We start from the raw sequence: 26,986 nt of genomic DNA, 5'->3' as shown, positions 1-26,986 counted from the left end.
TGGTAGAGTGCTTGTCTTGCATGCACGAAGACCCGGTTTCAATTCCTCGGTACCACATATATAGAAAAAAAGCTGAAAGTGGTGCTGAGACTCAAGTGATAGAGCTCTAGGCTTGAGAAAGTCCAAGGACAATGCTCAGGCACTGAGCTGAAGCCCAGGACTGGCAAAAAAAAAAAGAAATAGTATTATCTTTTTCAGTCTAAATTCATGTTCTTTGGGAAAAAAAATCCAGAAAGTATGGGTATTACCATTGTATACTAATCATTTCCAAAGAACTTACAAAGACCGTTCTCTAAGAGTCTTTTAGGTAGTAGGTACCTGTCAATGATGTCAGTGATGTCAATGATGTTAGTTGATGTAAAAATGTTTTCCTCACTATTGCAGAATAACGTAAAGGATCTGATGGATTCAAATGGGATCAGGATCCTTGTGGACCTGCTTACTCTCGCCCATCTCCATGTGAGCCGAGCCACAGTTCCACTGCAAGTACGTGCACTTGTTGAGGCTTCCAGCTCAACATACTGCCTATACAATTGTAGAGCCCTCTCAAAGTATTTCAGTGTATGTTCTCAATAAAATGCAGCACTAATGCCAAAAAGGTGAAGAATCCAGAATAGGCAGTAATGATCCAGTTTTTATGATCCCAGTGTCTTTAGTCTGCATCTCTAATGTGGTTTATTTTCATGCAGTATGACCTTTGGGATTTAAACTGAATTATTCAGCTATGTAACTAGAACTTTGCTAGTGATAAGCAGTTTGCCCTAAAGAATCTGGTGGTTTTATGAGACAAGAGGACAAAGCCTCCAGTGTTACTCAAAGACCTTTCTCTACTGTCAGCTTAGTAAAAGGAATTTTTATTTGGTTCATTTGATTTTTTTTGTTTAGTTATGTTTTATATTTGTTTAATAGCATTTGAATGCTATTTGAAAATACAGTTGATGGAAGGCATCATTATTATAGACAAACATGAAAAGTTGGCCTAAGTTTTCTACATCATAGTAATAAATAGCATGTGAAGCTGGAAATATAGAATCTGGCATTTTCTGTTCTTAGATATGAATAATAGTAATCATCATGCTTGTTAAATACCATTGCATATACATGTCTGCTACACAGGATACATACACACACTTTAAGACCCTCAGAAGCCCAGTGAGGTGGTAACCATGATTTCCCTGTGTTATGGTGAGAAAGCTGTGGAGCAGAGTTGCTAAGTCCACTGCTAGAAATCACCATAGAAGTGGCAGGACTAGGATTAGAGCCCAGAAATCTATGCCATTATCCACTTTGCTTCACTTCTATAGCTCACTTAAAATGGCAGATGAATCCTAAAGAATTATAAGCTCCCAAATTGGTACTGTATAGCTTGTTTTATGATACCTACCCCCTTAGATCTCTGCCTTGGAAAAATAACTCTTTGTTGTTGTTATTGTTGTTGTTTATCTCAGAGCAATGTAATTGAAGCCGCTCCAGATATGAAAAGAGAAAGTGAGAAGGAATGGTATTTTGGCAATGCAGACAAAGAAAGGAGTGGTCCCTACGGATTTCATGAGGTATGCCAATTCATCTTGGATAAACTTCGTGTGCCTTCCTTATTGATTATTTTTGTTTGGTTGGTTTTTGACACAGTCTCATTGTGTAGACTGGTATTGAACTTTCTACCTCAGACTCCTTGACAACAGGCCTATACATGTGTCTGACAGGTCTCTACCTTTCTTATGCCCTCCTGTCTAGCACTCACAGACATGTAATATTTAAGAAATGGTTGGGCCCTCCAGTTCTAACCCTACCTGAAGAATTGTATAGTTTGTGCTCTTAGAGATGTACATGTATATAAAAGATCAGGCTTTAAGCCTTACGCATATAGAGGGAACAATCAAGGTTCCAGTGGATTTTTATATAATGGCTATTGCTATCAAACTAATGCTTGTTTCTATATGGTAAGAACAAGCAAGTCCTAATATTTACTATAAAATACATTGAGTAGTGCCTTTTTAGTTTTAGGGCTTGTATAGCTACTATTTGCAAAGCATTTGAGCCTCTCCTCTATCTTCCAGCCTTTCAGGCTGTCCAGATTTAGCTAAAAAATATTTTATAAAAGACCAGCTCTTGCTTTTACAATTTATTTTCACTTTCCTCTCTGCCATACAATTTTATTCTTTCCAATGTTTTGTTATATCATGCAGCTGACCAAATAAGTGGCTATTTTTCTTAAACTGTTATTCATATTTAAGTTTCTAAAAGCCTTTTGACAGAAACTTGCTTTCTTTGCAGTGTGCTTGCAAAGAATCTCCCAGTATTTCACTAGGATAGTACATTCCAGTTGCACGTTATTTATTACTATGATGTAGAAAACTTGGGCCAACTTTTCATGTTTACTTTGTCTATAATAATGATGCCTTCCATCAATTAAGATGCAAGAATTATGGACCAAAGGAATGTTAAATGCAAAAACTCGATGCTGGGCTCAAGGCATGGATGGATGGCGACCTCTTCAGGCAATACCCCAGCTTAAGTGGTGTCTGTTAGCCAGTGGACAGGCTGTCCTGAATGAAACTGACCTTGCTACCCTTATATTGAACATGTTGATCACAATGTGTGGATATTTTCCAAGCAGGTAAAGTGCAACAGATGTTTTTATGGTTAGCAGGGCATTCTGAAATATGTTCTCCCTACTTGTATGAACACTCTCCCCTACTCGCAGTAAAGTTGGGGGATTATTCCAGCAATTTAAAGCTCAGGTGTTCTGTTTGTGGCTTTGGGGAAGCGCTGCTGTGATCTTGCACATTTTTTTGAGACTAAAGAAATCATTTGCAAATTATATTGATAAAGTAGCTGAAATGTAAACCCCACCTTCTATCCTTCCCCCCCCCCCCCGCTCCCCTGGGAAATTTCAAATATAGAATGTAGACCTGCCAGCTGGACTCTCACAGTGATCCCAGTTAAAATATTTATGTGAGTCACATGAAATGTTTCAAAATACATACCTATAATCTGGTTACTGGTAAGTGCCAATCCTCAGTCTGCTAGAGATCTGGTATAGTGGGGAATTATAGGCCTTATCTATTGAATCTTTACAAAATATTTTGTCTTATTCTGTACTGAAAATATCTCCTGATACACATTCCTGAGGAAATGACATATACATACAAAGTTGTGACCATGCATACTTGAGATGTTCATGTTTCCATTTATGCTGAAAAATCTAATTAGACTCAGAATTGTTAACGCTTAGGAATCATTTAGAATTAGAATGATGGTTCTGTTTGAGAGGTACTGAGCATAGTTCAGTCAAGGCTTAAATTTTGATAATGCCTTTTTTGGGGGGGACTATCCCACTGACAGTGTTGGACAACACAAAGTTTAACCAATTAAATAATAAATAAGAGTCTTTGGCTCTTCTAGGGTACTGTTTTTGAAGGAAATCTTATGGAAGGAAATGAAGTCAATTTAAGCAGCCAAGTAGATTTAAGCCAAAATTCCTAATCATGTTCCCAGCTGTATGAGAGCTTAGTCTTCATTAACAAAAAAAGTAAGGTAACCTGCTTCATGCCTAGTAGAATGTCATACACTATGAAGGTAGAGATTTTAATAAACATGTTGAATGTTGAACTCGGTTTTCTAGGGATCAAGATAACGCCATCATTCGGCCTTTACCCAGAGTGAAGAGACTACTGTCAGACAGCACCTGCCTTCCCCATATTATTCAGGTGGGTTCTGTCAGTCACTGCAGGCTTGGAGTAGTATTTGAGGAGTGTTGTCACTTCCATAATGGTGATAATGAGCCTGTGTCGTTATTTGATTCTGTCCCATTTTTGTGAGTCTGCGCCCTGAATTGCATATATTTGGTTGACTCAATTAAGTTCATAATCTGCATCTAATGTGGAAGATTGTATATCCAGGAACCGAAACATGGGAAGTCTCCAGATTCCAGAATTCTCCTAAGGGGATTCTTAAAATCGCACCACTGTAATGACTGGCATGTATTGACGATAGTTGGTGATGCAGATGGCTGTGGGGGTGGCCAGGAAACACCCTAATTGGCTAAGCCTGTGGACATGGTGGGTTCTGTCTTAACTGGTGGTCCCAGCAGGTGACTGGTCTCAAAAACCAAGGACAGCAGCTAATGCCTAGCATTGAGTTGGAATTATGTACTAGCAACATTTCCTTTTCATTCTTTGTTCTGCATTATGTCACGCTGTTGGGCTTTACCTAAAACCCAGATTTGCAGCAAACACAAATAAGTGAGATCTCAGAAATTTCAGAGAGATATTAACCTCCTGTCTATCAATTATTTGTTTGTTGACTATACCTCTTTAACATTAACTGTATAAAACTCTACCTAAAAGCCTAGTTCCAGTGGCTCTCCCTATAATCCTAACCACTCAGGAGGCTGAGATCTGAGGATTAGCATTCAAAGACAGCCTGGGCAGGGAAGTACATGAGAGTCTTATCTACAATTCAACAACAACAACAAAAAACGAAAACGGGGCTGTGGCTAAAGTGGTAGAGTAATATCCCTGAGCCCAAAAGCTCAGGAACAGTGCCCAGGCCCTGAGTTCAAGCCCCAGAACTAGCACCAAAAATCCTTAAGATCTGTGAAGCTATATACTTCTTTTTTTTTAATCTATTTTCATTTATTTATTTATTTATTTTGCCAGTCTTGGACTTGAGCTCAGGGCCTGAGCACTGTCCTTGGACTTTCTCAAGGCTAGAGCTCTATCACTTGAGCCACAGCACCATTTCTGGCATTTTTCTATGTATGTGGTACCAAGGAATTGAACCTGGGTCTTTGTACATGCTAGGCAAGCACTCTACCACTAGGCCAAACTCCTGGCCCCGAAGCTATATACTTCTAAATCTGTCTTTTTTTGGTACCATTTCACTGGCCTTAATTTTTTTTGTTCTGTACTGGAGTCCTCGTGTCACTTGAGCTGAACTCCACTAACTCAGCATGGAACTAGTCTTTTTATTTCTTTTTCCTTTTCCACTAAAAGAAAAGTCCATTGAGGAAGATTGCCAAAGAAAAAGCAATTTTACCCATAATACAACCAGCTTCAGGCGTATTTGAGCTATTTCTGAGCATGCTTAGCATTTTATAACTTGAGTAAGAAAATTATAGCCTCACAAGAACTCATTAAGCAAAATGTTTTGTTTACTTTCTCAGCTACTGCTGACCTTTGACCCCATCCTTGTCGAGAAGGTTGCTATTTTGTTACACCATATCATGCAAGATAACCCTCAGTTACCTCGTCTTTATCTGAGTGGCGTGTTCTTCTTTATCATGATGTACACAGGATCCAACGTGCTTCCTGTTGCTCGGTAAGAACCCAAAGGTGATCTATGAAAAATAATTATGTGAGTAGTATCTATTTAGAATATATTTGTATGGGATTTTTATGAGTAGATATCAGTTTGTTCATTCATTCATCCATCCACTCATTCATTTGGCCATACTAAGATTTGAGCTAAGGGCGTTGTATTAATTGAGCTTGCTTGCTTGCTCTGCTGGTGCTCTACAAACCTTGCTTTTTGCTGGTTATGTTGGAGGAAGTCACTTCGTCTTTTATATCCAGCCTGGCCTCAAACTTTGTTCCCTCCAGAGTAGCCAGGATGACAGGCCTAATTTTTTGTTTTTACATATTAAAACAATACCTGACTCCAGGCCTGAAAAATGGGAATCATACTGCTTTACCAAATCTAATACTTGAATTTTACCATTTATATTTTAATATATTACTGAATTCTTACTATATGCAGTTTTACTTCAAAAAATGCTACATAGCCTTAATTTGTCCATACTTTTTAATTAATTAATTAATTTTCTTTGTCAGCTGTGGGGCTGGAACTCTGGGCCTGGGCGTTGTCCCTGAGCTATTCAGCTCAAGGCTAGAGTTCTACCACTTGAGCCACAGTGCCACTTCCATGTCCGTACTTAAAAACCATCCTATTACATCAAATTCTTGCTGAACTCAGAAACCAATGCTGTGCAATATGGAGTTATGCGTTGCTTTTTTTTTTTTTTTAATTCACAGAAGACTATATAGTCCTTAGAAACCCAAGATTACTAAATTCAAATCAGCCCTTTTATTTAACAAGTATTTCATTTCTCTTTCTAGGTTTTTGAAATACACACATACAAAACAGGCTTTCAAATCAGAGGAGGTGAGCCAAATTAATCTTCCAAATGTTTTGAATTAGTATTCTACTGTTAAAATAGCACTATAAATTTTCTTCATCTCTGTATGTTTCCTAGCTTATAGTACTTGGGGGCAAGTATTGCTTTACTCAGTTTTTATATTTGTTTCACATTGCACATAGGTCTATACAAATTTATTTAATGAAAATAAGTATTGCCTATTAGATTTATTTTGAGATTTCAGTTATGAGTTATTGATAGCTCTGAATATTAGTTATTTTCTTTGAGGAACATTTAAATTGTGGGGTTTGTTTTTGTTTTGTAAATACTTTATTGTAAAGCTCTAGTCTCACCTAGTCAATTGAGACTTAGTAAGATGTGGGCCTTCTTTCTGTTCAGATCTCAAGATGGGAGAAGAGTTAGATTTCTGTGTTGAAGTTCCATAGTTTTTCAACTGTTCTTAAGTGTTTGTGATATTTTACTAAGAAAGTCCATACACGAACATACACATGGGCACATACTTGGGACTTACCCAGAAAGCTTAACAACTTGATACTTTATTTCCTACTTTTTTTTTCTTTTGGCTGGTTGTGGGGCTTGGTTTCTGGGCCTGAGCTCCTCAGCTCAAGGCTACCGTCAGACTCCTTGAGCCACAGTGCCACTTCCAGCTTTCTAATGGTTAATTGAAGATAAGAGTCTCATGGTCTTAAGTGCCCAGACTGGTTTTAAACTGCGATCTTCAAATCTCAGCCTCCTGAGTAGCTAGGATTACAGGTGTGAGCTACCACACCTGGATATTTCCTACGTTTTATTTAAAGAAAAAAACAAAAGTAACTCAATTTGGATAATCAAGAAATAGGGACTTCTCAATACTTTAAGTAGAAATTCTCCACTTGAATCCTACTTACATTTCATAAGGACAGCGTTTTTACAATCCTTAAGATCTTCTGTATGAGCTTGTTTTTGAAAGCATGGCAGGAATAGGTAGGCACTATAGCTAAAGATGTCATTGGAGATAGCTGATAAAATCTTACTGGAATCTTTCTTGGATTGGCCATAACTCTTAGACATTGCTTAAGGCTAGTCATCCTAAATTAACATTGACAGAGCACCCAACCCTTGAGAAGATTTAAACCCTTATGAGACTGGAGCCTACCAGTTCTTCCTTGGTGCTCGTCTAGCAATTTATACCAGACACCTTCAGCTTCACATAATATTACTATTCCTAAGAAATGAATGCAGTCTGCTCTAGTTGTATTCTTCTAATTGTAAACCCTTATCAAAAAATTGAAGCTAAGGGCTGGGAGTTTGTCCTAATGGTAGAGTGCTTGCCTAACATGCACAAAGACCCTGGTTTATTCCTTGGTACCACATGCAAAGAAAAAAAGCCAGAAGTGGTGCTGTGGCTCAAGTGGTAGAGATCTGGTCTTGAAAAAACCCAAGAACAGTGCTCAGGCCCTGAGTCCAAGCCCAGGACTGGCAAAAAAAAAAAAAAAAAAAAAAAATGAAGCTAAGCATGATGTCTCATACTTGTAATCCTAGCTACTGAGGAGGCAGAAAATCCAAAAAATCACAGTTCAAGGCTACCCTAGGCAAAAAGTTCACAAGACCCTGTGTCAACCAGTAAATAAAATAGAGGATGCAGTAGTGCAATCTAGGCTAGCCCAGGTGAAACTGAGGATTCCTTTCAAAAGTAAAGCTGGAAAAAACAAACACACCAAAAAGCTGGAAAGACTGGGGGAGTGGTTCAAGTGGTGGAGAATGCCTACCTGGAAAACCTAAGACTTTGAGCTCCAGTCTTCGTTCTGCCAAAATAACCCCCAAACCTGTTGATTTTAAAGGTTATTTTTCATGTTTCTGACTAGTATATTTTGTTTTGTTTTAAAGACAAAAGGCCAAGATATTTTTCAGAGAAGTATTCTTGGACACATTTTACCCGAAGCAATGGTTTGTTACTTAGAAAACTATGAACCTGAGAGGTTTTCTGAGATTTTTCTAGGAGAATTTGACACTCCAGAAGCAATCTGGAGCAGTGAAATGAGGTAAGTAGCCAGTTGATGCTGTTTTATATTCAAAAATTATGCCACTACTTTGACTTTTATGAAAGAAATATTTCCACTAATTTGATCATCTAAAGTGACAAGAGTTGTTGGTGATGTTTTTATAAGGCCCTAAGCTTATTTCTGTTCCTACCTGATTTGACAATTACTGTTATAAATTTATAGAGCTTTATATATAAGAGCTTGGCCTACCAATACTAGTGCTTTGCTTCTTAAGAATCAGGTTAGAGGGGTGGGAATTTAGCCTAGTGGTAGAGTGCATGCCTGAAGCCCTGGGTTGGATTCCTCAGTACCACATACATACACAGAAAATGTTAGAAATGGTGTTGTGGCTACAAGTGGTAGAGCACTAGCCTTGAGCAAAAGAAGCTCCGGGATAGTGCCCGAACCCTGTGTTCAAGCACGAATCAGGTTAGAGAAAGGGTAAAATTTTATTTTTGTAGTGAACTGGTAATTCTGTAAACCCACTTTATTCAGACTCAATACAGTTTTGACTAAGTGTAGTCAGAAAGAGGAATAAAATGAAAAGAAACTTAAAAAGCAGCCATTTTAAATTCCCAGACATGCAGTGCCCAGCTTCACTGAACCAGCACTCACAGCTTCACATTATCATCACTTGTGTTTAAATTGTTGTATGATCCAGTGTTTCCCTGCCCTTTAACCTAGCCCTTTGTATGTGTGTGTGCGTGTGCGCGCGTGTGCATGAGTATGTGCTACTATTTTTCGTCTTTTCTGCTAAATCCCCATTAAAAGATGTATCTGTCTCTCTGTGTCTGATTAAATCCAGTTCTACTCACTGTAGTATCAGGCTCTAGACTGTACTAAGCTAATCAAAGCAAGTAGCATGTGATGAGCTCCCTTGGGGAAGGGGACACCTAGGTTCCCTTGTTGCACCCTGATGCACACAGATACTGTACAATGATTTTTTAGCAGCTGCTTTTTAATAGAAGGATTGAGAATATCAGCCCTTTTTCCTCAGATTTTCTTTATAAATATTAGATGTAAGTTTGTTTCTACTGGTTTTTTTTTTTTTTTTATTGCCAGTCCTGGGCTTGAGCTCAGGGGCTGAGCACTGTCCTTGGGCTTTCTCAAGGCTAGAGCTCTACCACTTGAGCCGCAGCACCACTTCTGGCTTTTTTCTATGTATGTGGTACCGAGGAATCGAACCCGGGTCTTCGTGCATGCTAGGCAAGCACTTTAACCACTAGGCCAAACTCCCGGCCCTCTACTGGTTTTTTTAAGACCTAAAAGTAGAATACTTTACATAACTTTTAAGCTCTAGTTTTCTATCAGTAATGGAGTTATTCTATCTGTGCAATTGTCTAGCATAATTACCTGTCTTACCCTTCTCTTTAAAGTAACAATGCCTTCAGAATATAGAAGGGGTAAAACATTAATTAAGTAGTGAAGTGGTAATGCAATAAACCCACCTTCTTCAGATTCAGAATGCTTGAATGGAAATTTTGTACTTGTAGGCGCCTCATGATAGAGAAGATTGCTGCCCATCTTGCTGACTTCACACCTCGCCTTCAGAGTAACACAAGAGCACTCTATCAATATTGTCCCATCCCAGTTATCAACTATCCACAGCTAGAAAATGAGCTATTTTGTAATATTTATTACCTCAAACAACTCTGTGATACACTCCGGTTTCCAGACTGGCCAATTAAAGACCCGGTAAGGTTCAATTTGTGCCTTCTTACACCATAAAAACATTTCCTAGATACTTTTGAATATTTTTCCCCCTCTCATGTTGAAATTTTTTTTTCCTTGTGCCTATACCAGAGCTTATATATCATCATTTTTATCTAAAAAACTTCCGGACAATTGCTACCATTCTTACTGATTGCTCCTTGCTGATTAGCTGATTGATTTCAACAGGATCTTGATATATGTAATCATAGAAAAGAAAAGAATATCATCTTAAAAAATAGAGGAGCCGGGTGTGGTGGCTCACACTTGTAATTCTAGCTAGTCAGGAGGCTGAAATCTGAGAATCAAGGTTCAAAGCCAGCCCGAGCACAAAAGGACCTGAGACTATCTCCAGTTAACCTCTAGAAAATGGGAAGTGGAGCTTGGCTCAAGGATAGAGAGGTATAACCTTGAGCTGAAGAGCTCAGGGACAGCGCCCAGGCTGAGTTCAAGCCTCATGATATCCCTCCCTGTCCCCCCCCCACACACAAAATAGAGGAAATAGATTTATAACAAATACCTTACTACATAACTATATCTTGCTACATAATCATCCAACATTGTTAAAGTCGTTTTTGGTTGCTTGTACTTCAGAAAGCTATTAGTTAGAGAGCTTAGAAATGCTGACTTGAATGAATATAGCACAGATATTTTATAAACTGTGTTCTGAATAACATTAGTAGATACAAACTTTAACCCTCTGTCTTTAAGGTCAAACTGCTGAAAGATACCCTTGATGCCTGGAAGAAGGAAGTAGAAAAGAAGCCACCCACCATGTCGATTGACGATGCCTATGAAGTGCTGAACCTGCCTCCAGGACAGGGCCCGTGAGTTGTTCTCATACTGTCATTCTACATACCATACCTTCCGAAAGCACTATTATTGGAGAGAGAAAGAACTCCATTGCCTCACCACTTTTTTTCTTTTGCCTGTTCTTCGATATCTGTTATCTGTGAGGACAAAACACAGTGGGACTATATTCATGTGATTCCTGCGTTACAGATTTATTATTATTGCAAATTCACCATTATGGTTATGAGATTTGTGTATTCCTGATTTATTTATTACACATTGCTTCCTTCTATTCTGATTGGTATATAATAATCATTGCTGTGTATTAATGAAGTTTTGAGCACAGAGTGTCTGACTGACACACTGAACTCATACTTGTTTTTTCTTCCTCCTGGTCTTAATACATGAGGAAAGCATTGATTTGCTAGCAGTTGCCTAGAGCACTAAGAAGAGGAAAGAAAATGGGTTCCCTTTAGTAATTTTATCAGTAAAATTTTATAGTAGACTATATATGGTGGAGAAAAATGGCTTAAAAGGCATTTTTGTTTTGAAGTATAGACTAAAGGCTTGTTTGCTTTTTTTTTTTTTTGCAGCACTAATAGATAGTATCTTATATTTTGATTGGTTTTTTTGGACCCAGTTTTGACAATATAAAAAAAAATTTTCTTCAAACCTCCAATATGGTTGTATAATTTAAAATAAAATCCTGGGGCCGGGAGTTTGGCCTAGTGGTTAAAGTGCTTGCCTAGCATGCATGAAGACCCGGGTTCGAGTCCTCGGTACCACATACATACTAAAAAGCCGAAAGTGGTGCTGAGGCTCAAGTGGTAGAGCTCTAGCCTTGAGAAAGTCCAAGGACAGTGTTCAGGCCCTGAGCTCAAGCCCAGGACTGACAAAAATAAAATAAAATAAAATAAAATCCTGTCCATAGAGAACTTTTGGTTTGTATCTTTTAACCATAATGGCAACATATTAAAAAAATAATCTTTACTAGGTTTAATTTGATGCTGCATTTAGTCATATGTATGATCATATACAATTCCTGCTCTAAGACTTTTAATCAGTTTAGAGGATTGTGTGTGTGTTTCTTACACAGCTTTCTTCCTTAACAGGCACGATGAGAGCAAGATTAGAAAAGCCTACTTCCGACTGGCACAGAAGTACCACCCCGATAAGAATCCAGAAGGAAGGGTAAGTACTGGCCGTGGGATTGCGAGCCTTGGATGACTTCCTTTTGCTCTCCTAACCCTTAGCAGGAGAAAAGATAACACCTTCTGAGCCACAGTCAGCCACATAATCTCATCCTTAGCATCTGTTTAGTACACGCCTAGCTACATGCTCACATTTCTCCATGAGTCATCCAGGAACAAATATATTCTCTTCCTCGTGTCTGCTTTAGAATTAACTCCAGTGGACAGTCAAAAAAAGAACAGAGTTGGCATCCTGGGTGGACATAACTCACCTGAGTTATGATACCTAAGGTGGTACCACTGCCATCAGGTTATTTCAAGAAACTGGCAAATTGTTTTCCAAAATCAGTATCATTCATATTATTTTAACTGGAGAAACTTACCAGTCCAAATTTTGAGTCATGTGCTATCAGCATCCCCTGGTTCTACCTTCTTTAACTTAAAAAAGATGAAACCACACAAGAATCATTAAAAGTCATCATCTGTTGCTAGAAATGGAACAATTTCTACTAACTTCAGGTTAATATTTTTTGTAGGAATTGTGAATAAAAGAGGTAATACGGTAATTGAACATATGGTATATGTGCAGTGTGGTTTACCAAAAGGCTGAATGCTTTTTTTATTCTCTGTTTTGTTTGTCAGGACTGGAGTTAGTACTCAGGGCCTTGTTACTTGCTAGGCAAGCGCTGTACCACTTTAATCACACCCCATCCCTTTTTGCCCTTGTTTTCTAAGATAGGGTCTCACATCTTTGTCTGGGCCAGTCTGGAACTTGATTCTCCTATTTATGCTTCCCACACAGCTGGGATAATAAGGTCTTGCAAGTATTTGTTTTTGGCTGGCCTGCAAGCTCTATCCTTATAGTTTCTGCCTCCTGAGTTGTTAGGATTACAAGTGTGAGCTGTGGAGCCTAACTGTTGTTTAGAACTTTGTAGCAATTTTGTATTCATCTGACTGAAAAGAAAAAATGAACAACATAGAATGTTTGAGATCAGTCACTAAATAAATAGGCCTAACCTCCCAGATATAATTTTAGAAAAGGGTAAAACTAAATTAGTTGAAAATTATATCAGACTAACACAAGACTCACAAGAATGGACCTGTAGAATAATGAAATGTAGTGTGGCTAGTGTAGGAGACCTGTACTTAACAGGTCTTAATGTTGATACTGACTAATGTTGTTTCTGAGCAAGTTACTTAGTATCCTGAGTTGCAGAGCCTTCAAAAAACAAAATGAAGACATTATTAGTCCAGGACAATGCCTTACTTGGCTCTTTGGAGGATTAAATAGATAGTGACATTCAGCACAGGGGCTGAGGTAGTACTCCAGAAACAGTAGCTGTTCATAACCTATTTTTCTCTGTTGATTCAGAAACTCTCTCCAGTATATCACAGTGCGATATTCTTAGTATGTTTAAAAGTCTTATTTGAAGGATTTTTTTTTGTTTATAATTAGTGTTACAATTTCTGACTGGCTATTTTGTGGGAGGAAAAGCTTCATGTTACAGTATACTAAGATGCTTGCCAGTTGAAATTAACAAGGGCTGGAGGCAGCATTCAGGTGGTAGAATGCTTGCCTAGTACCAGCCAAAAAAAAAAAAAAGACAAAAGTTTAACTACTAGTTATTGGTAAATTATAAACCAACTATGTCTCTTCCTAAATTGTAATTTCATATGTTACAAAATAAAACTTAACTATCTCTGGTTATATACAGGATATGTTTGAAAAGGTAAACAAAGCATATGAATTTTTGTGTACCAAATCAACAAAAATAGTGGATGGACCAGATCCAGAGAATATAATTTTGATTCTGAAAACACAGAGCATCCTCTTCAACCGTCACAAAGAAGGTAAGCCTTTGGTCTTAAAAATTTTGATTTGTGGGTCTGGGAGTTTGGCCTAGTGGTAGAGTGCTTGCCTAGCATGCACGAATACCCTGGGTTCGATTCCTCAGTACCACATACATAGCAAAAAGCCGGAAGTGGTGCTGAGGCTCAAGTGGTAGAGCTCTAGCCTTGAGAAAGTCCAAGGACAGTGCTCAAGCCCTGAGCCCAAGCCCAGGACTGGCAAAAAAAAAAAAAAAAAATTTGATTTGTCCTCCAGCTAATTTCTACCCCACCACTGTCTCTGTAGCATGTCCTAATAGAGTTCGAATTATTACTACAGAAGATTCTTGAAATTTCTTTTTCTGCTAAGGGGAAAGAGTTGCTTTTTTGAAGCATGAGTTTCTGTTATGCTTCATGTTTCCCCCAGATTAACCTCTGTTTATTTCAGACTTACAGCCTTACAAATACGCGGGGTACCCCATGCTAATTAGAACTATCACCATGGAGACCTCTGACGACCTCCTCTTCTCTAAGGAATCACCGCTGCTGCCTGCGGCTGCAGAGCTCGCCTTCCACACCGTCAACTGTTCAGCCCTCAATGCCGAAGAGCTCCGGAGAGAGAACGGAATAGAGGTAACGTGAACAACCTTGGGGCTTATCTTCAAGCTACTTTAAGCGTATTGAATGTCTCTTGAAAATCGAGAATTGCCCCTACAAAGGCAGTCACTTCCTTTCATTTATTAACAATGTGTGACATGATCAGAATCTACTTAACCTAGAATAATTGGACTAGTGATAATTGGATTGCCAGTATTGGGTTCAAAATTGGTTGTTAGTGTTGTTTATAATATAACTCATTGGGAATGCTTTTTAAAAAAAAAGAGAGATACAATTTCCATCCTTTATTGTTTATATAGCAAATGTTAATGGAGCAAGCATTTTAGGTACAGAATATCTACTTGAGACTTCCAGGTAGAGAATGAATGGCTCACTTCTTCCTCTGCAGGTGTTACAGGAGGCATTTAGTCGCTGCGTGGCCGTCTTGAATCGCTCTAGTAAACCAACTGATATGTCAGTACAGGTGAGTCTCAGCCCTGGGATTCCAAAACATTCTTCTAGACCAGCGATGAGGGCTGAGAGCTCAGCAGACTTGAGCACCAGTGTTCACGCAGGCACAACTGACTACCCCAGTCTCAGCCGCTCCGACTTTCCACTTTAGCAGATCTAGGATGGAGGCCCAAGAGAAACTGAGGCTGCCGCTCTGTGCATCCACTTTGAATCCCTTCTTAGAGCAGAGAGTACCCTGACGCTTCCATCAAATACTGGTTATTTTGTTTCACACTGTTATCACTTCTGATTTTACATAGCTTCTTTTCTTTTCCTCAGTTAACTTCCCTGCCTTACTTCCCAACCCTATTATTATAAATGGCCTTTTCTTCATTAAAAAAAATAGTTGTTTGATAGGATATTTATATTTAAGATTGTAGAACATGTATTTTTATGTGTGTATGTGTGTGGAGTTTTCATTTTATTTTTTTTTCTTTGCTAGTGAAATTCAGAATATAGTTGAGTACTGGCTTTTGGGTTTTATGCTCTGTATTGAGGAACTGGGAAATTCTTCCATGTAAATAAACTGTACAAAAGCCCCGGAGAAGATCACTTTACATAGGTCCAGAGAGTTAATGCTTAAGGTTTTGAGGAAAAGACTAATGAAAAAACAGAAATGTTGTATTAATTTTCCATATATGTCATTATTCTCAACTGTCTACTGATTTGATTTTTGTGCACACCTGTGATATGACTGCATTCTCCCTTCCTCTGCTCCGGCCACAGGTGTGTGGACACATAAGCAAATGCTACAGTGTAGCTGCTCAGTTTGAAGAATGCCGAGAGAAGATCACAGAAATGCCTGGCATCATCAAGGATCTCTGCCGGGTGCTCTATTTTGGCAAGGTAGAGTTCATACCACTCCCTTCTGCATACGGTCAGCCAGACCTCCCAAGTTACCACCAGTGGTCTATCTAGAAGTGTTTCTAAGTTAATTATTTGGAGATGTGTTAGAAAGAATGGCATGGCGGTGTTGATTGTCAAGACATCTTGGCTTATGGAGATGCCTCCTGCACTGTAGGCTTCCTGATGTCCTTAGAAATGTTTAGTGAGAATCCAAATTCTGGTAAGACGAAGTTAAGTCCTATACTGGTGTGGAAGATACCACGTTAAGATCCCTAATGACTTGTTAACCACTGTCCGTGCCTTAGCACTCTTTAAAAAAATAAAACATCTTAGAAACAAAATAGGGAAGGCCATATTCCCAGTCCTACAAGACTTAGTTGTTGTCGTATTTTGTCATAAGTTCACTTTGTATGATAAGCCTCAAAGAATACAGAATGCATACTTAATTTGGAATTGAAAGTATTAGAAGTATTTACTAAATAAGGTGGCTACTATACAAACATTAACAACCAGTTTCCTCCAGAAGCTTTTATTTCAGCCCTGGAAAGTGATTCTTGTATTCTTACTCCCTCAGAGTATTCCACGAGTGGCTGCCCTCGGGGTAGAATGTGTCAGTTCTTTTGCTGTGGATTTCTGGCTCCAGACACACCTATTTCAGGCTGGAATTTTGTGGTACCTACTTGGTTACCTGTTTAACTATGACTACACACTAGAGGAGAGCGGCATTCAGAAGAGTGAAGAAACAAACCAGCAGGTGACCTGTCACTCACTGCTTGAATAGTGACTCTGAGCTCAAGCCCATCAGGATGATACTAGCTTCAGAGGAAGCTAAGTGTCAGCTGTGATGAGCTGTTTTTAAGATGACTGTGTTTATTTCTCCTGAAGTCCCAGAACTTTTTTGGGTTTTGAGATACTCTGTCTTAACAGCCCAGGCTGGTCTTGAACTCACTATCAGCCAGGGTTAGTCTTGAACTCCCTCAAACTCTTCGTCCTTACTCTCCCTAGTGCCTGACTAAAACATTGTTTACTAACAACTTGTCCTTGAAAGATTCAAGAGAGAAGAATATGCAATAGCATATGCTGACATACATGATCTTCATTTCTCAGACTCACTGTACAAGTTCCCGTTATGTTGACATCAGATTATTAGGGCTAGCTCCAGCAAGAACTTGAGTACTTCTTTCCAGTCAGTTATTCATTGCTCATATTGTCAACATGTGCCCTTAGCTGACAAGTCTGCCTTCTGCTCCCTTCCCCCATCCTCCTCCCACAGTGATTCTATAAGGTATGGCCTGGGTATGAATCCATACAGTTGGTGATCTTTACTGTAAATACAAAATACACTTTTTTTTTTGGCCAATACTGGGGCTTGAACTCAGGGCCTGGGCACTGTCCCTGAGCTGCTTTTTGCTCAAGGTTAGCACTCTTACCACTTGAACCACAACACCACTTCTTGCTTTCCTGTTTATATAGTACTAAGGAATTGAACCCAGGGCTTTTTGCCCACTAACAAACACTCTATCACTAAGTCACATTCCCAGCCTGAAATAAGCCCACTCTGGTGTTGAGCTTCCTGTGCCCTATTTTTTTTTTCTTTTTCCTTAAGATTCTTTCATACAGTTTTGCTTCCATTGATTGTGTTACCTCCGTAAGATACATACCTACTTGAATGTCCTGATTGTATTTTCATATTTTAATAACAGGAAGTAGCCAACCGTCTTGCAAAACTGAGTGTCCATGCTCTCAGTCGCCTTGGAGGATACTTGCCTGAAGAACAAGCGACCCCAGAAAATCCAACTGTAAGGAAAAGTTTAGCTGGCATGCTGACACCTTATATTGCTAGAAAACTTGCTGTGGTCAGTGCTACCGAGGTATGTACTGCAGCCTTACCCTGGCTTTTGATGACCCGTGCATGATCCTTTCAGTAGTAAAGGAACACAATAATACCAATTGTTCTAAGAAACCTGGAAGTTGAAAATGTTCACATGTTCTCGTAGCTAAGAAATTCCATGTGTTCTGCATAGATGACAATGATATCAACTCTTCAAGTCCAGTTCCTGCAAGGGTAAATGAACTTCCTGTCTGTCAGCCATGGAGCCTTCCATAATTCTTACTACCCTGAATCCCAAGGCACAGATCAGGAGAATGAGCTTGGAATGATGTTTCACAATGAACAGAGTACTTGGAAGGCAATGGACCAAGTCTGTGGCTATCTACCTTCTTCTTAAAGGCTATGGATTATTCCACTTCAAGGCTGAAATGTTGAAAGTAAACACACACATAAACAGATGTCTTGCAAAAACTAAATATGGTCTTAGCAGATCTCTCAACCTTTGTCCTCTTTTATTTATGAGAGTCATTGAAAAAAAGTTTAAGAATATAGCACTAAAAATTATATAGGACAGTAAGTACCCGATAAGTAAATGAGAATGAACCCATAGAATTATACCATATGTTAGCCTTAGTTACCTTTGAAAGACAGAATTATAGGCTTTTTCTTCCATTTTTCTCTCGTGATCGTCTATTACTTTTATAAGGGAAAAGTCCACGTGTTTCCAACAGTTACAGTATCTAGAACTTTGGCCACTTATTTGCTTTTTAATCCTATGCTTGGTTTGTGTTCTAGTGCAGGCCATGTTTTCCAGTAGCTGGAGGAGAGGCCCAGAGTAAAGAACCCATGCCTCTCCGCTTGGGCCTTGAGCTCACCACTGACACTCTTTGCTGACTGAAAGCATTCTCTCTAGAAATACCTGCAAGTTAGCTAATAGCTTCTACAGCCTGAAAAGTTTTGTATCATTTAAAATCAAAATCTTAGCACAAGTTCTACCGAACTTAAAAAAGTCATTTATTTTGGGGGCTGGGAGTTTGGCCTAGTGGTAGAGTGCTTGCCTAGCATACAAAGACCCCAGTTCGATTCCTTGGTACCACATACATAGAAAAAAGCCAGAAGTGGTGCTGAGGCTCAAGTGGTAGAGCTCTAGCCTTGAGAAAGTCCAAGGACAGTGCCCAGGCCCTGAGCTCAAGCCCAGGGCTGGCACCCTCCCCCCACCTAAAAAAAGTCACTTATTTTAAGCTATCAGCTCTTCAAGTTTTTTTTTTCCTAACCTTCTGTTTTATTAGTTTGCTAGTAATTAAACTCTTGGATATGAGATCAGATGGCTCTGTAGAAATGTACTGTCTCTGCTTTCCCCCCAGCATAGAGATCTGTAAATCGCTATAGAACATGGGAAGATTTTCCTTCAGACATATAAGTACATGTCATTGTGTTATACTTACAGTTGAGGAGAGCCAAAAGAAAGGCAAGCATCGTCTTTGCCCCTAGAATTCTGGTGTAGGGTCAAGAAAATGAGAACTGACTTTCTTCTGTAAATCATACCCAACCATAGCAGCAGGCTTCGGAGAGTCTCAAAGCTTTTTCAGCTATATGAATAATAAAGAACTATGGCAGGATTCTTTTAAGTATTTACTGAGTGTTTAAGCACTGTAACATACAATATTTAATTTTCTCCAGAGCACAACAGAGTTGAGATGGTTGCAATCAGACTCAGATTTGAATACCAGTTCTTCCTTTTTATGAGTTTTGAGACCCGTGGCAAGTAATATGGTTTTTGCAGGTGCAGAAGGGGTAATGTCAGCACCCCTGAGAGAATTGAGACCTTGACTGCAGTCCAGTACAGGGACGCTTGGCTCACTCTTTTCTTGAATGCTACCCTAGTAATATTCTGTCTCCTAGATTTTGAAGATGCTGAACAGCAACACAGAGAACCCCTATTTGATATGGAACAATTCCACAAGAGCAGAACTGCTGGAATTTCTTGAATCACAACAAGAAAGCATGACTAAAAAAGTATGTTCCTGTTTTATAAATCTCTGAGTAACTTACTCTGATGAATTGTCTGAAAGTGCAGCGGTGTTGATGAAGCAAAAATTCAATGTCATTATTTGCTAATCAAACCAACAAATTTTTGGCCATCTAGTGCTTGTTAAATAAAATAATGTAGAATTTTTGTTGTCATAGCTTCTTTGTTTTAATTTCTTTTTATGCTCAGAAGTTTAATTATTTACTTGAACTTCTTTAGTGAATTATACTGACATTCCATCACCAAAATTGAAATCATGTCCTGTCCTGCCACCTTCTGGAGGAGGGATGCAAATAAATAAAGACGTAATTATGTATTTATGAAGAGAGAAAAGGAGAAAGCCCGGATAGCCCGTATACTAGATGGTTGAATATTGATGACTTAAGGAAAATCATGTTTAGGACTTATTAGAATCTTGTAGGAATTTACTAGAGCACTTATAACTGTTGAGAATTTGTTTTATCTTATTCCATGAAAGTGACCTCTGTAGGTAAAAATGTTTGAGAATTACAGAGCTAAGGAGCGCAATTCTCATATGTTTGTGGATAGATATTACCATTTATTGTATGCTTTTACATTCTATTTTAGTACAAGCTAAATATACCTTGTGATTTCAACCTTAATCTTCATATAAACTATTTTCTCCTGTCCTTTTTTTTTAGTAGAAAGAATGGTCTTGCTTTTTCAAGATTCCATCTTTATTCCTTGTCCAGAGACTGTTTACAAACACTTAGATTCATTGCATTACTTTAAAAAACCCAGTCTAAATTGTTCATTTCTCAGCTCTATCCTCCTGAAGGCTGCTAGACTAGCAGGCTGACTTACAGGCATTAAAAAAGCCCAGTGTTAAATTTTCTTTATAAACTGTAGTTATAATTCTTAGCTCACTTACGTGATCTTTCAAAATTTCAAAATTTAAAGTTAGAAGTAATATATTACAGCAGTAATACTCTGTCCTCTAAAATATAAATGTCAACATTGTATTGAGTACTGTGATACGCACTGTACTGATTTTTTTCTTGTTACATTACTAAATCTAACTGGCATAGGCCTATAAACTAGGCATTAATGGTCCCTAATAATTTTTTTTTTGAACAGGGTGATTGTGACAAAACTTATGGTTCAGAATTTGTCTACAGTGATCATGCCAAAGAACTTATTGTGGGGGAGATTTTTGTTAGGGTGTACAATGAAGTCCCAACTTTCCAACTAGAGGTAAGCTCCCTGCTTTTCTGTCTGATGTCTTAGATCCTTAGTTACTGGAAACTACTATTTTATTCATATTCTCTCTATATTTTGGAATACAGTGCCATTTCTTTGCTAAATTCTGTAAATAAACCTGCATAAAAAACTTGTGAGCTAGCATCTTTATCTTCCTGTTGAAGAATTTTTTGAAGCCTACAAGGAAAAAGCTAACTGCTTACGGGCCAGGAGTGTGGCCTAGTGGTAGAGTGCTTGCCTAGCGGGCACGAAGACCTGGGTTCAATTCATTGGAAACACATACACAGAAAAAGCCAGAAGTGGTGCTGTGGCTCAAGTGGTAGAGCTCTAGCCTTGAGGAAAAGCCCAAGGGCAGTGCTCAGGCCAAGTCCAAGCACCAAGACTGGCAAAAAAAAGTTACTGCTTGCTCTGCTTCTTGCCTAGTGTGCTATGTGTATCTACCACTCCCTCATGCAAGAACAAAGCTAGTTACGTACTCACCGCTCATGTAACATATCACATCCCCAGGCAGAAGATGAAAATAAGAAAATAGGGGTTAAGAAATTATCAGATGACCTCATAATGATTCCAGATTACTTCCAGAAGCAAATGATGGGTCCTCTGAGTGCTTGGAAATAATGCAAGAGTTTGTTTTTGTTGTTTTGTTTTATTGAGGGAATGGCAGGGAGGATTTAGTAGAGAAAGAAGTAAGGCTTTGTTTTCATTTCCTCTTGGGAAATACAAAGAATTTACCAAGTCCTGATGAACATTTTTTCTTCACAGAATAACATACATAAGAAGCTATTAAGCCAAAATTATTGAAGTGATTTATAAAATCTCTTTGAGAGCTGCCCTTCAAATTTATATCCTAAATATATAGAATGTTTATAACATGAGAGTCGCACAAACTCTATTAAGGGTTCTATAATCTAGGCGCTAGTTTATTGATGTAGTACTAGGAGAACATCAGGAAATTAAATGCTTCCTCATTGGCCTGTTCTCCCTCTCCTCCACCCATTGGTGTGTTCATAACATGACTTTCTCATGCTTACTCACTTTCGTAGCTTGAAGTTCTCTCTGCTGGGATGGGAAGGTCTCACTGTAGGTCACTAAAGAAGGATACCTGTGCTTTATCATGTCCGTTTCTTTGCCGTAGGTTCCAAAAGCATTTGCTGCAAGTCTCTTGGATTACATAGGCTCTCAGGCCCAGTACCTGCACACCTTCATGGCCATCACACATGCTGCGAAAGTGGAGTCGGAGCAACATGGGGACCGCCTGCCAAGAGTGGAGATGGCTTTGGAGGCACTCAGAAATGTTATCAAGTACAACCCAGGTGTGTGATCGACCCCAAGGTTAGCAGCCCCCCTGCAGTAGAAAAGCCCTGAGAGCTCAGCAGGCAGTCACACTGTGTTAGAATGTTATACAGAATACTTCAATCTTAAAACGGGATCTTACCTCAGTGTTTGCCCCAGCTGGCCTCAAACTCGCAATCTTCCTACCTTTACCTCCCAAGTATCTGGGGTTATAGTTGTGTAGCACCACACCCAGCTAAGACCATTCATTTTCCTTGCCTTTGTCTTTCTTTTTTTTCTTGCTAATTCTAGGGATTGAACTCAGGGCCTGGGCACTGTCCCTGAGCTGCTTTTGCTGCTTTTGCTCCACCACTTGAGCTACAGTGCAACCTCCAACCTTATCTGTTTTTCCAGTACTGTTTTTCCATGCATGCTAGGCAAACACTCAACTACTGAGCCACATTCCCACCCCTTTTCTAGCCTTTTAAAGTTATACTGCTGCGTAGGGAGCCTCCGCTCACTTTGTGTAATTAATGTTTAGAAAAGGATATCAGAGACATAATTGACTGTTAGCAACAGTGCATACCACTTTTTTCCTTTTTTTCTTTTTCTTTTTCAATACTGGCATTTGAACTTGGGGGCCTCACAGCCCATGTATATTGGTTGAGTTTTGTAATTTACAGTATCCCTTAGACATAAAAATTAACCAATTCTTCTTGCCCTCCCCCCTCCAGGGTCTGAGAGTGAATGCATTGGGCACTTTAAGTTGATATTTTCTCTCCTCCGAGTCCATGGGGCTGGTCACGTGCAGCAGCTGGCGTTAGAGGTATGTGAACCTGGCCCTAAACGTGTAGTCCCTGCTTCCTCTGCCGCCTCCTCCTCGCCATGCACAGTAAGCTTTCTAGTGAGGTATGTGTTCCCAGAGACTTCCTAGGAAAAGGCAGCCGCTCCAAATCTATGGGTCTTAAGGGTCCAGAAAAATCGGTGACCCCTCTTTGAAAAGAATCAAGTCTCTACTCTTACAGGATGCTGTTTGGCTTCAGCTTTTCCTTTGACTAAAGTAAAACAACTGTGACAAAATGACTCTTTGTCCAGATACCCCAAAGGGAGCTCTGTGGGTTAGTCTTCAAATCATGCTCCCCATTACCACACACATACCTTATCACCAGGGAAACCAAATCCAGCCCTGCAGTTCTAGTACAAGCACAGGTTATGAATAATGTGTAGAACGCATCCCAAGATTTTGACTTAGACCAGGTTAATGAGATAGTAGTAAACACAAGAGCTAGATGAGATGGCTTCCTGTGTGGGGAAAAAATAGACCTGTTTTTTTGGTTTGTTTGTTTACTTGCTTTTGTTTTGCGAGTCCTGGGGCTTAAACTCAGGGTCTAAGCACTACCCTTGGGCTTTCTCAAGGCTAGAGCTCTAACACTCGAGCCACAGCACCACTTCTGGCTTTTTCTGTGTATGTGATACTGAGAAATCGAACCTGGATCTTCATGCATGCTAGACAAGCACTCTACCACTAGGCCACACTCCAGGCCCACCTGTTTCTTTATAACTGAGCGATTATAAACACCCAGTCCATTGTGCTAGGTGCCGAAGACATTTCCTTTCTTCTTCTCAAAGAAGAAAGTTCCCATATTGAGGACATTAATGCCTCATTATCCCCCACTACCAATCCGTGACTGGAATACCACAGTAGAAGCTATGGTTCTGAGAGCATGTTCTGTTTCCTCCCCACCCCCACAATCATTCTTGATAGGGGATAAGAATGACTAATAGATAAGGTAAATTTGAACAAAGCAATCTGTTAAAATTATTTTTGTCTGTTTGGAGTCCTTGCTAAGCACACACTCTACTACTTGATCCTCAGGCATTTTGTGTTTCTGGTAGGGTGTCATCTTAATGCAAGGGTCAACCCAGATTGAAGTCCTCCTATTTCTGCCTCCTGCATAGCTAGGATCACATGCCCCACCCACACCTAGCTTTTTATTGGCTGAGATGAGGTCTTGTAAACTTCTGTCCTGGGATGGCTTCAAAGCAAACCACAGTCCTCCCGACCTGAGTAGCTAGAATGATAGACATGCACCAAATGAGCCTGGTGAAATGTAGACGTTTGTAAAAATGATGTCCTTCACTTTTCTCACTTTGTCTGAAAGTGTTCATCTTGTGTTGATTGATTTTCAGGTTGTGAACATAGTGACGTCTAACCAGGATTGCGTGAATAATATTGCAGAGTCAGTGGTTCTGTCCAACCTACTGGCTCTCCTGCACTCACTGCCATCAAGTAGGTATTCTGTTCCTAAGTTTGGAAATGATAGCACGACCAACCTTGTGAGGGGGCTGTTTGCATAGCTGTGAAACCCTGGGCTTTCTCATCGCCACACAGCCATAGTAAAATCTGTCTTGCCAGTTATTGTGGAGATGAACTGTGATACCCCACATAGAACATCCAGTTAAAGAGCTCAGTGGACGTCAGCTGACTTGATATGTGGCTTGAAATATCTTCTACCCTGCAGGTCGTCAGCTTGTTCTGGAAACTCTTTATGCTTTGGTGTCAAGTACAAAAATAATCAAAGAAGCAATGGCAAAGGGTAACGTATATAGTCTTTTTCATCCAGTCATTTGTAAAGTGATCAGGGTTTTGTTCATTTTGCGCTTTGTATGGTCTGATGAGCTTGAAGAATGCTTTATAAGACTTGATATTTTTAAATATCCAACTGATGGCTGGGTGTAGTAGCATATCTGTTATCCCAGCTACTTGAGAGTTTGGGGCAATAAGTTCATTTGTGCCTGGGAGTTCAAGGGCAACCTAGGCAACATAGTCCCTGTGTCCATCTCAATAAAAAGGAAAAATAAAACAAAACTTAGGATACATTGTGTTGAAATGAGTTGCAGTTGGATTCTGATTAGAAAATTTATACCCTCTACACATAATAAACTTTTTTTTATTTGTCCTTTACAGGGGCTTTGATTTATTTATTGGATATGTTCTGCAATTCAACGCATCCACAGGTTCGAGCCCAAACAGCAGAACTTTTTGCCAAGATGACAGCTGATAAACTGATAGGTCCCAAGGTGAGCACAAAATAAGAAACTTTGTTAAAGCTGTTACTCTGAAAATGGTTTCATGAAGTTTGTCTGAGATGGTAAGGCTGAGGAAATGATTGGAAGATAGACACCCTGAAATAATGGCTACATATGTATAATACTAGTGTTGGAGAACACTAATCAGGGAAGCTTGTGCCCGAGTTGAGAAGTTGGAAGAGCATGTGCAAAGTACAGTGGTAAACTCTTCATCCCTACTATAGGGAAAAAAATCATTTCAGGTTGTGACTGAAAAAAAGGTTAGACATTCATGTCCACGGATTGGTCTGAGGAAGTAGCTCCCAAAGGTGTTAGTGATTGCTAAGTGATCTGTGTCTTACCTTCTACGTCTGATTTGATAAGGACATGCCACCTGTAGGATGTCACCTCTCCCTCCCCACCCCGCAGGGAACCCAAATCTGGGGGTGATTTTGGGACCCATGGACCAGTTCGCATGTCAGGAACCTGTTAAAACAATAATTTCTGAACGTAATTCACTTGGATGTGGCTGTCTCGAAGTCTTCCAATTCTCTTACTAAATTAGCTTCCCCAGAAGCAGTCCTCATGGAAGCATACTGCTCTGGTGTATTGATTAGCACCTCAGAGACTTTGGCAGGAGGGCCATGTCAGAAAGCTTTCTTTCTAGATTCCACTGCCTGCTTTACTGTGCAGACCTGGCTGGCTCACAGAAATCTGCATTCTTACTCCAGTCCCTGCCCAGACAGGTATTTGGTAATGATTGTTCGGGCAAGTCTCTTAAACTCCTTGAGTACAGAAGAGGCTACAAATGGCTGCCTCTGTGTAGAGCCATGTCACTGCCGGCACAGGGTGCCGTGCCTCCACACCAAGCTCCCGGTGAGCAGAGCACTCACTGTCCTTCTCCCACAGTATCTCCTGTAACAGGAAAGTGGGCTCCATTCGCGTCTTTGTGTTGGCTTGAACTCTTTTTCTGCTTGATCTCTCACCAAGGTATTGGACTCTCATAGGCCCTAAACTATCACTTTAGGAGTCTGGTAATACTCAGCCTTTAGCAAGCTTGATGAGATGTGGTGGTTAAATTGGATGTAAACAGGGGCCAGGAGTTTGGCCTAGTGGTAGAGTGCTTGCCTAGCATGCACAAAGACCCAGGTTCGATTCCTCGGTACCACATACATAGGGGGAAAAAAGTCGGAAGTGGTGCTGAAGCTCAAGTGGTAGAGCTCTAGTCTTGAGAAAACCCAAGAACAGTGCTCAGACCCTGAGCCCAAGCTCAGGACTAGCAAAAAAAAAAAAAAATGGATGCATACAGAATGGTCTATAGACTAAGGAATACTGACAGCTTCATTTCACATTTTCTTAAAATGCTGGGTATACACAACTAATTTTTTCTTTTTTTGCTAGACCTGGGGCTTGAACTCAGGGCCTGAGCACTGTCCTTGGACTTTCTCAAGGCTAGAGCTCTACCACTTGAGCCACAGCACCATTTCTGGCTTTTTCTATGTATGTGGTACTGAGGAATCAAACCCGCGTCTTGTACATACTAGGCAAGCACTCTACCACTAGGCCAAACTCTTAGCCCACAACTAACATTCTTTACACAGTGATAGCTAGTTATTGTGGTGGTAGACATTGGTCTGGGGCCTCATCTACCACAGAGCTACATTCCCAGCCCCTCGTTTTTCTTGTTTTGTTTTGTGGTTGTTATTTGAGATGAGATGTGACTGTGTACACCACACCTGCCTCTGGCCTTCCAGTTCCCTTACCTCCTCCCTCTGTCTCCCAAGTACTGAGATTTACAGGCATATAAGTCCTACCTTTTCTGTGTAGGGAGGAAAGCGGGGGTAGGGGGAAGGAAGCAGGTGAAATATGGGCATTTGAATTCAGGTCCTTGTATTTGCTTGGCTTGCTTGT

General features: G+C 39.8%; 1 protein-coding gene across 1 annotated transcript in view; it reads left to right on the top strand.

Moving 5' to 3' along the window:
• The window catches only part of Dnajc13 (DnaJ heat shock protein family (Hsp40) member C13), a 69,707-nt gene that overhangs the window by 32,757 nt on the left and 9,964 nt on the right, over positions 1 to 26,986 (top strand). Inside the window, exons 26-48 of the mRNA XM_090323421.1 lie at positions 385 to 486; positions 1,449 to 1,553; positions 2,415 to 2,617; positions 3,626 to 3,710; positions 5,168 to 5,322; positions 6,120 to 6,165; positions 8,027 to 8,181; positions 9,675 to 9,876; positions 10,603 to 10,718; positions 11,796 to 11,874; positions 13,589 to 13,724; positions 14,149 to 14,333; positions 14,707 to 14,781; positions 15,534 to 15,653; positions 16,228 to 16,407; positions 17,357 to 17,524; positions 19,387 to 19,500; positions 20,612 to 20,728; positions 21,870 to 22,047; positions 22,741 to 22,832; positions 24,197 to 24,296; positions 24,529 to 24,603; positions 24,975 to 25,087. Of these exons, the coding sequence (XP_090179547.1) occupies positions 385 to 486; positions 1,449 to 1,553; positions 2,415 to 2,617; positions 3,626 to 3,710; positions 5,168 to 5,322; positions 6,120 to 6,165; positions 8,027 to 8,181; positions 9,675 to 9,876; positions 10,603 to 10,718; positions 11,796 to 11,874; positions 13,589 to 13,724; positions 14,149 to 14,333; positions 14,707 to 14,781; positions 15,534 to 15,653; positions 16,228 to 16,407; positions 17,357 to 17,524; positions 19,387 to 19,500; positions 20,612 to 20,728; positions 21,870 to 22,047; positions 22,741 to 22,832; positions 24,197 to 24,296; positions 24,529 to 24,603; positions 24,975 to 25,087 (2,901 nt within the window). The remainder of the gene's footprint in view (positions 1 to 384; positions 487 to 1,448; positions 1,554 to 2,414; positions 2,618 to 3,625; positions 3,711 to 5,167; positions 5,323 to 6,119; positions 6,166 to 8,026; positions 8,182 to 9,674; positions 9,877 to 10,602; positions 10,719 to 11,795; positions 11,875 to 13,588; positions 13,725 to 14,148; positions 14,334 to 14,706; positions 14,782 to 15,533; positions 15,654 to 16,227; positions 16,408 to 17,356; positions 17,525 to 19,386; positions 19,501 to 20,611; positions 20,729 to 21,869; positions 22,048 to 22,740; positions 22,833 to 24,196; positions 24,297 to 24,528; positions 24,604 to 24,974; positions 25,088 to 26,986) is intronic.

This window comes from Megascapheus bottae, chromosome 32, assembly GCF_031878675.1.
Source record: "Megascapheus bottae isolate mThoBot1 chromosome 32, mThoBot2.hap1, whole genome shotgun sequence".
Classification (NCBI taxonomy): domain Eukaryota; kingdom Metazoa; phylum Chordata; class Mammalia; order Rodentia; family Geomyidae; genus Megascapheus; species Megascapheus bottae.
This window is presented reverse-complemented; position numbering and strand designations above follow the sequence as displayed.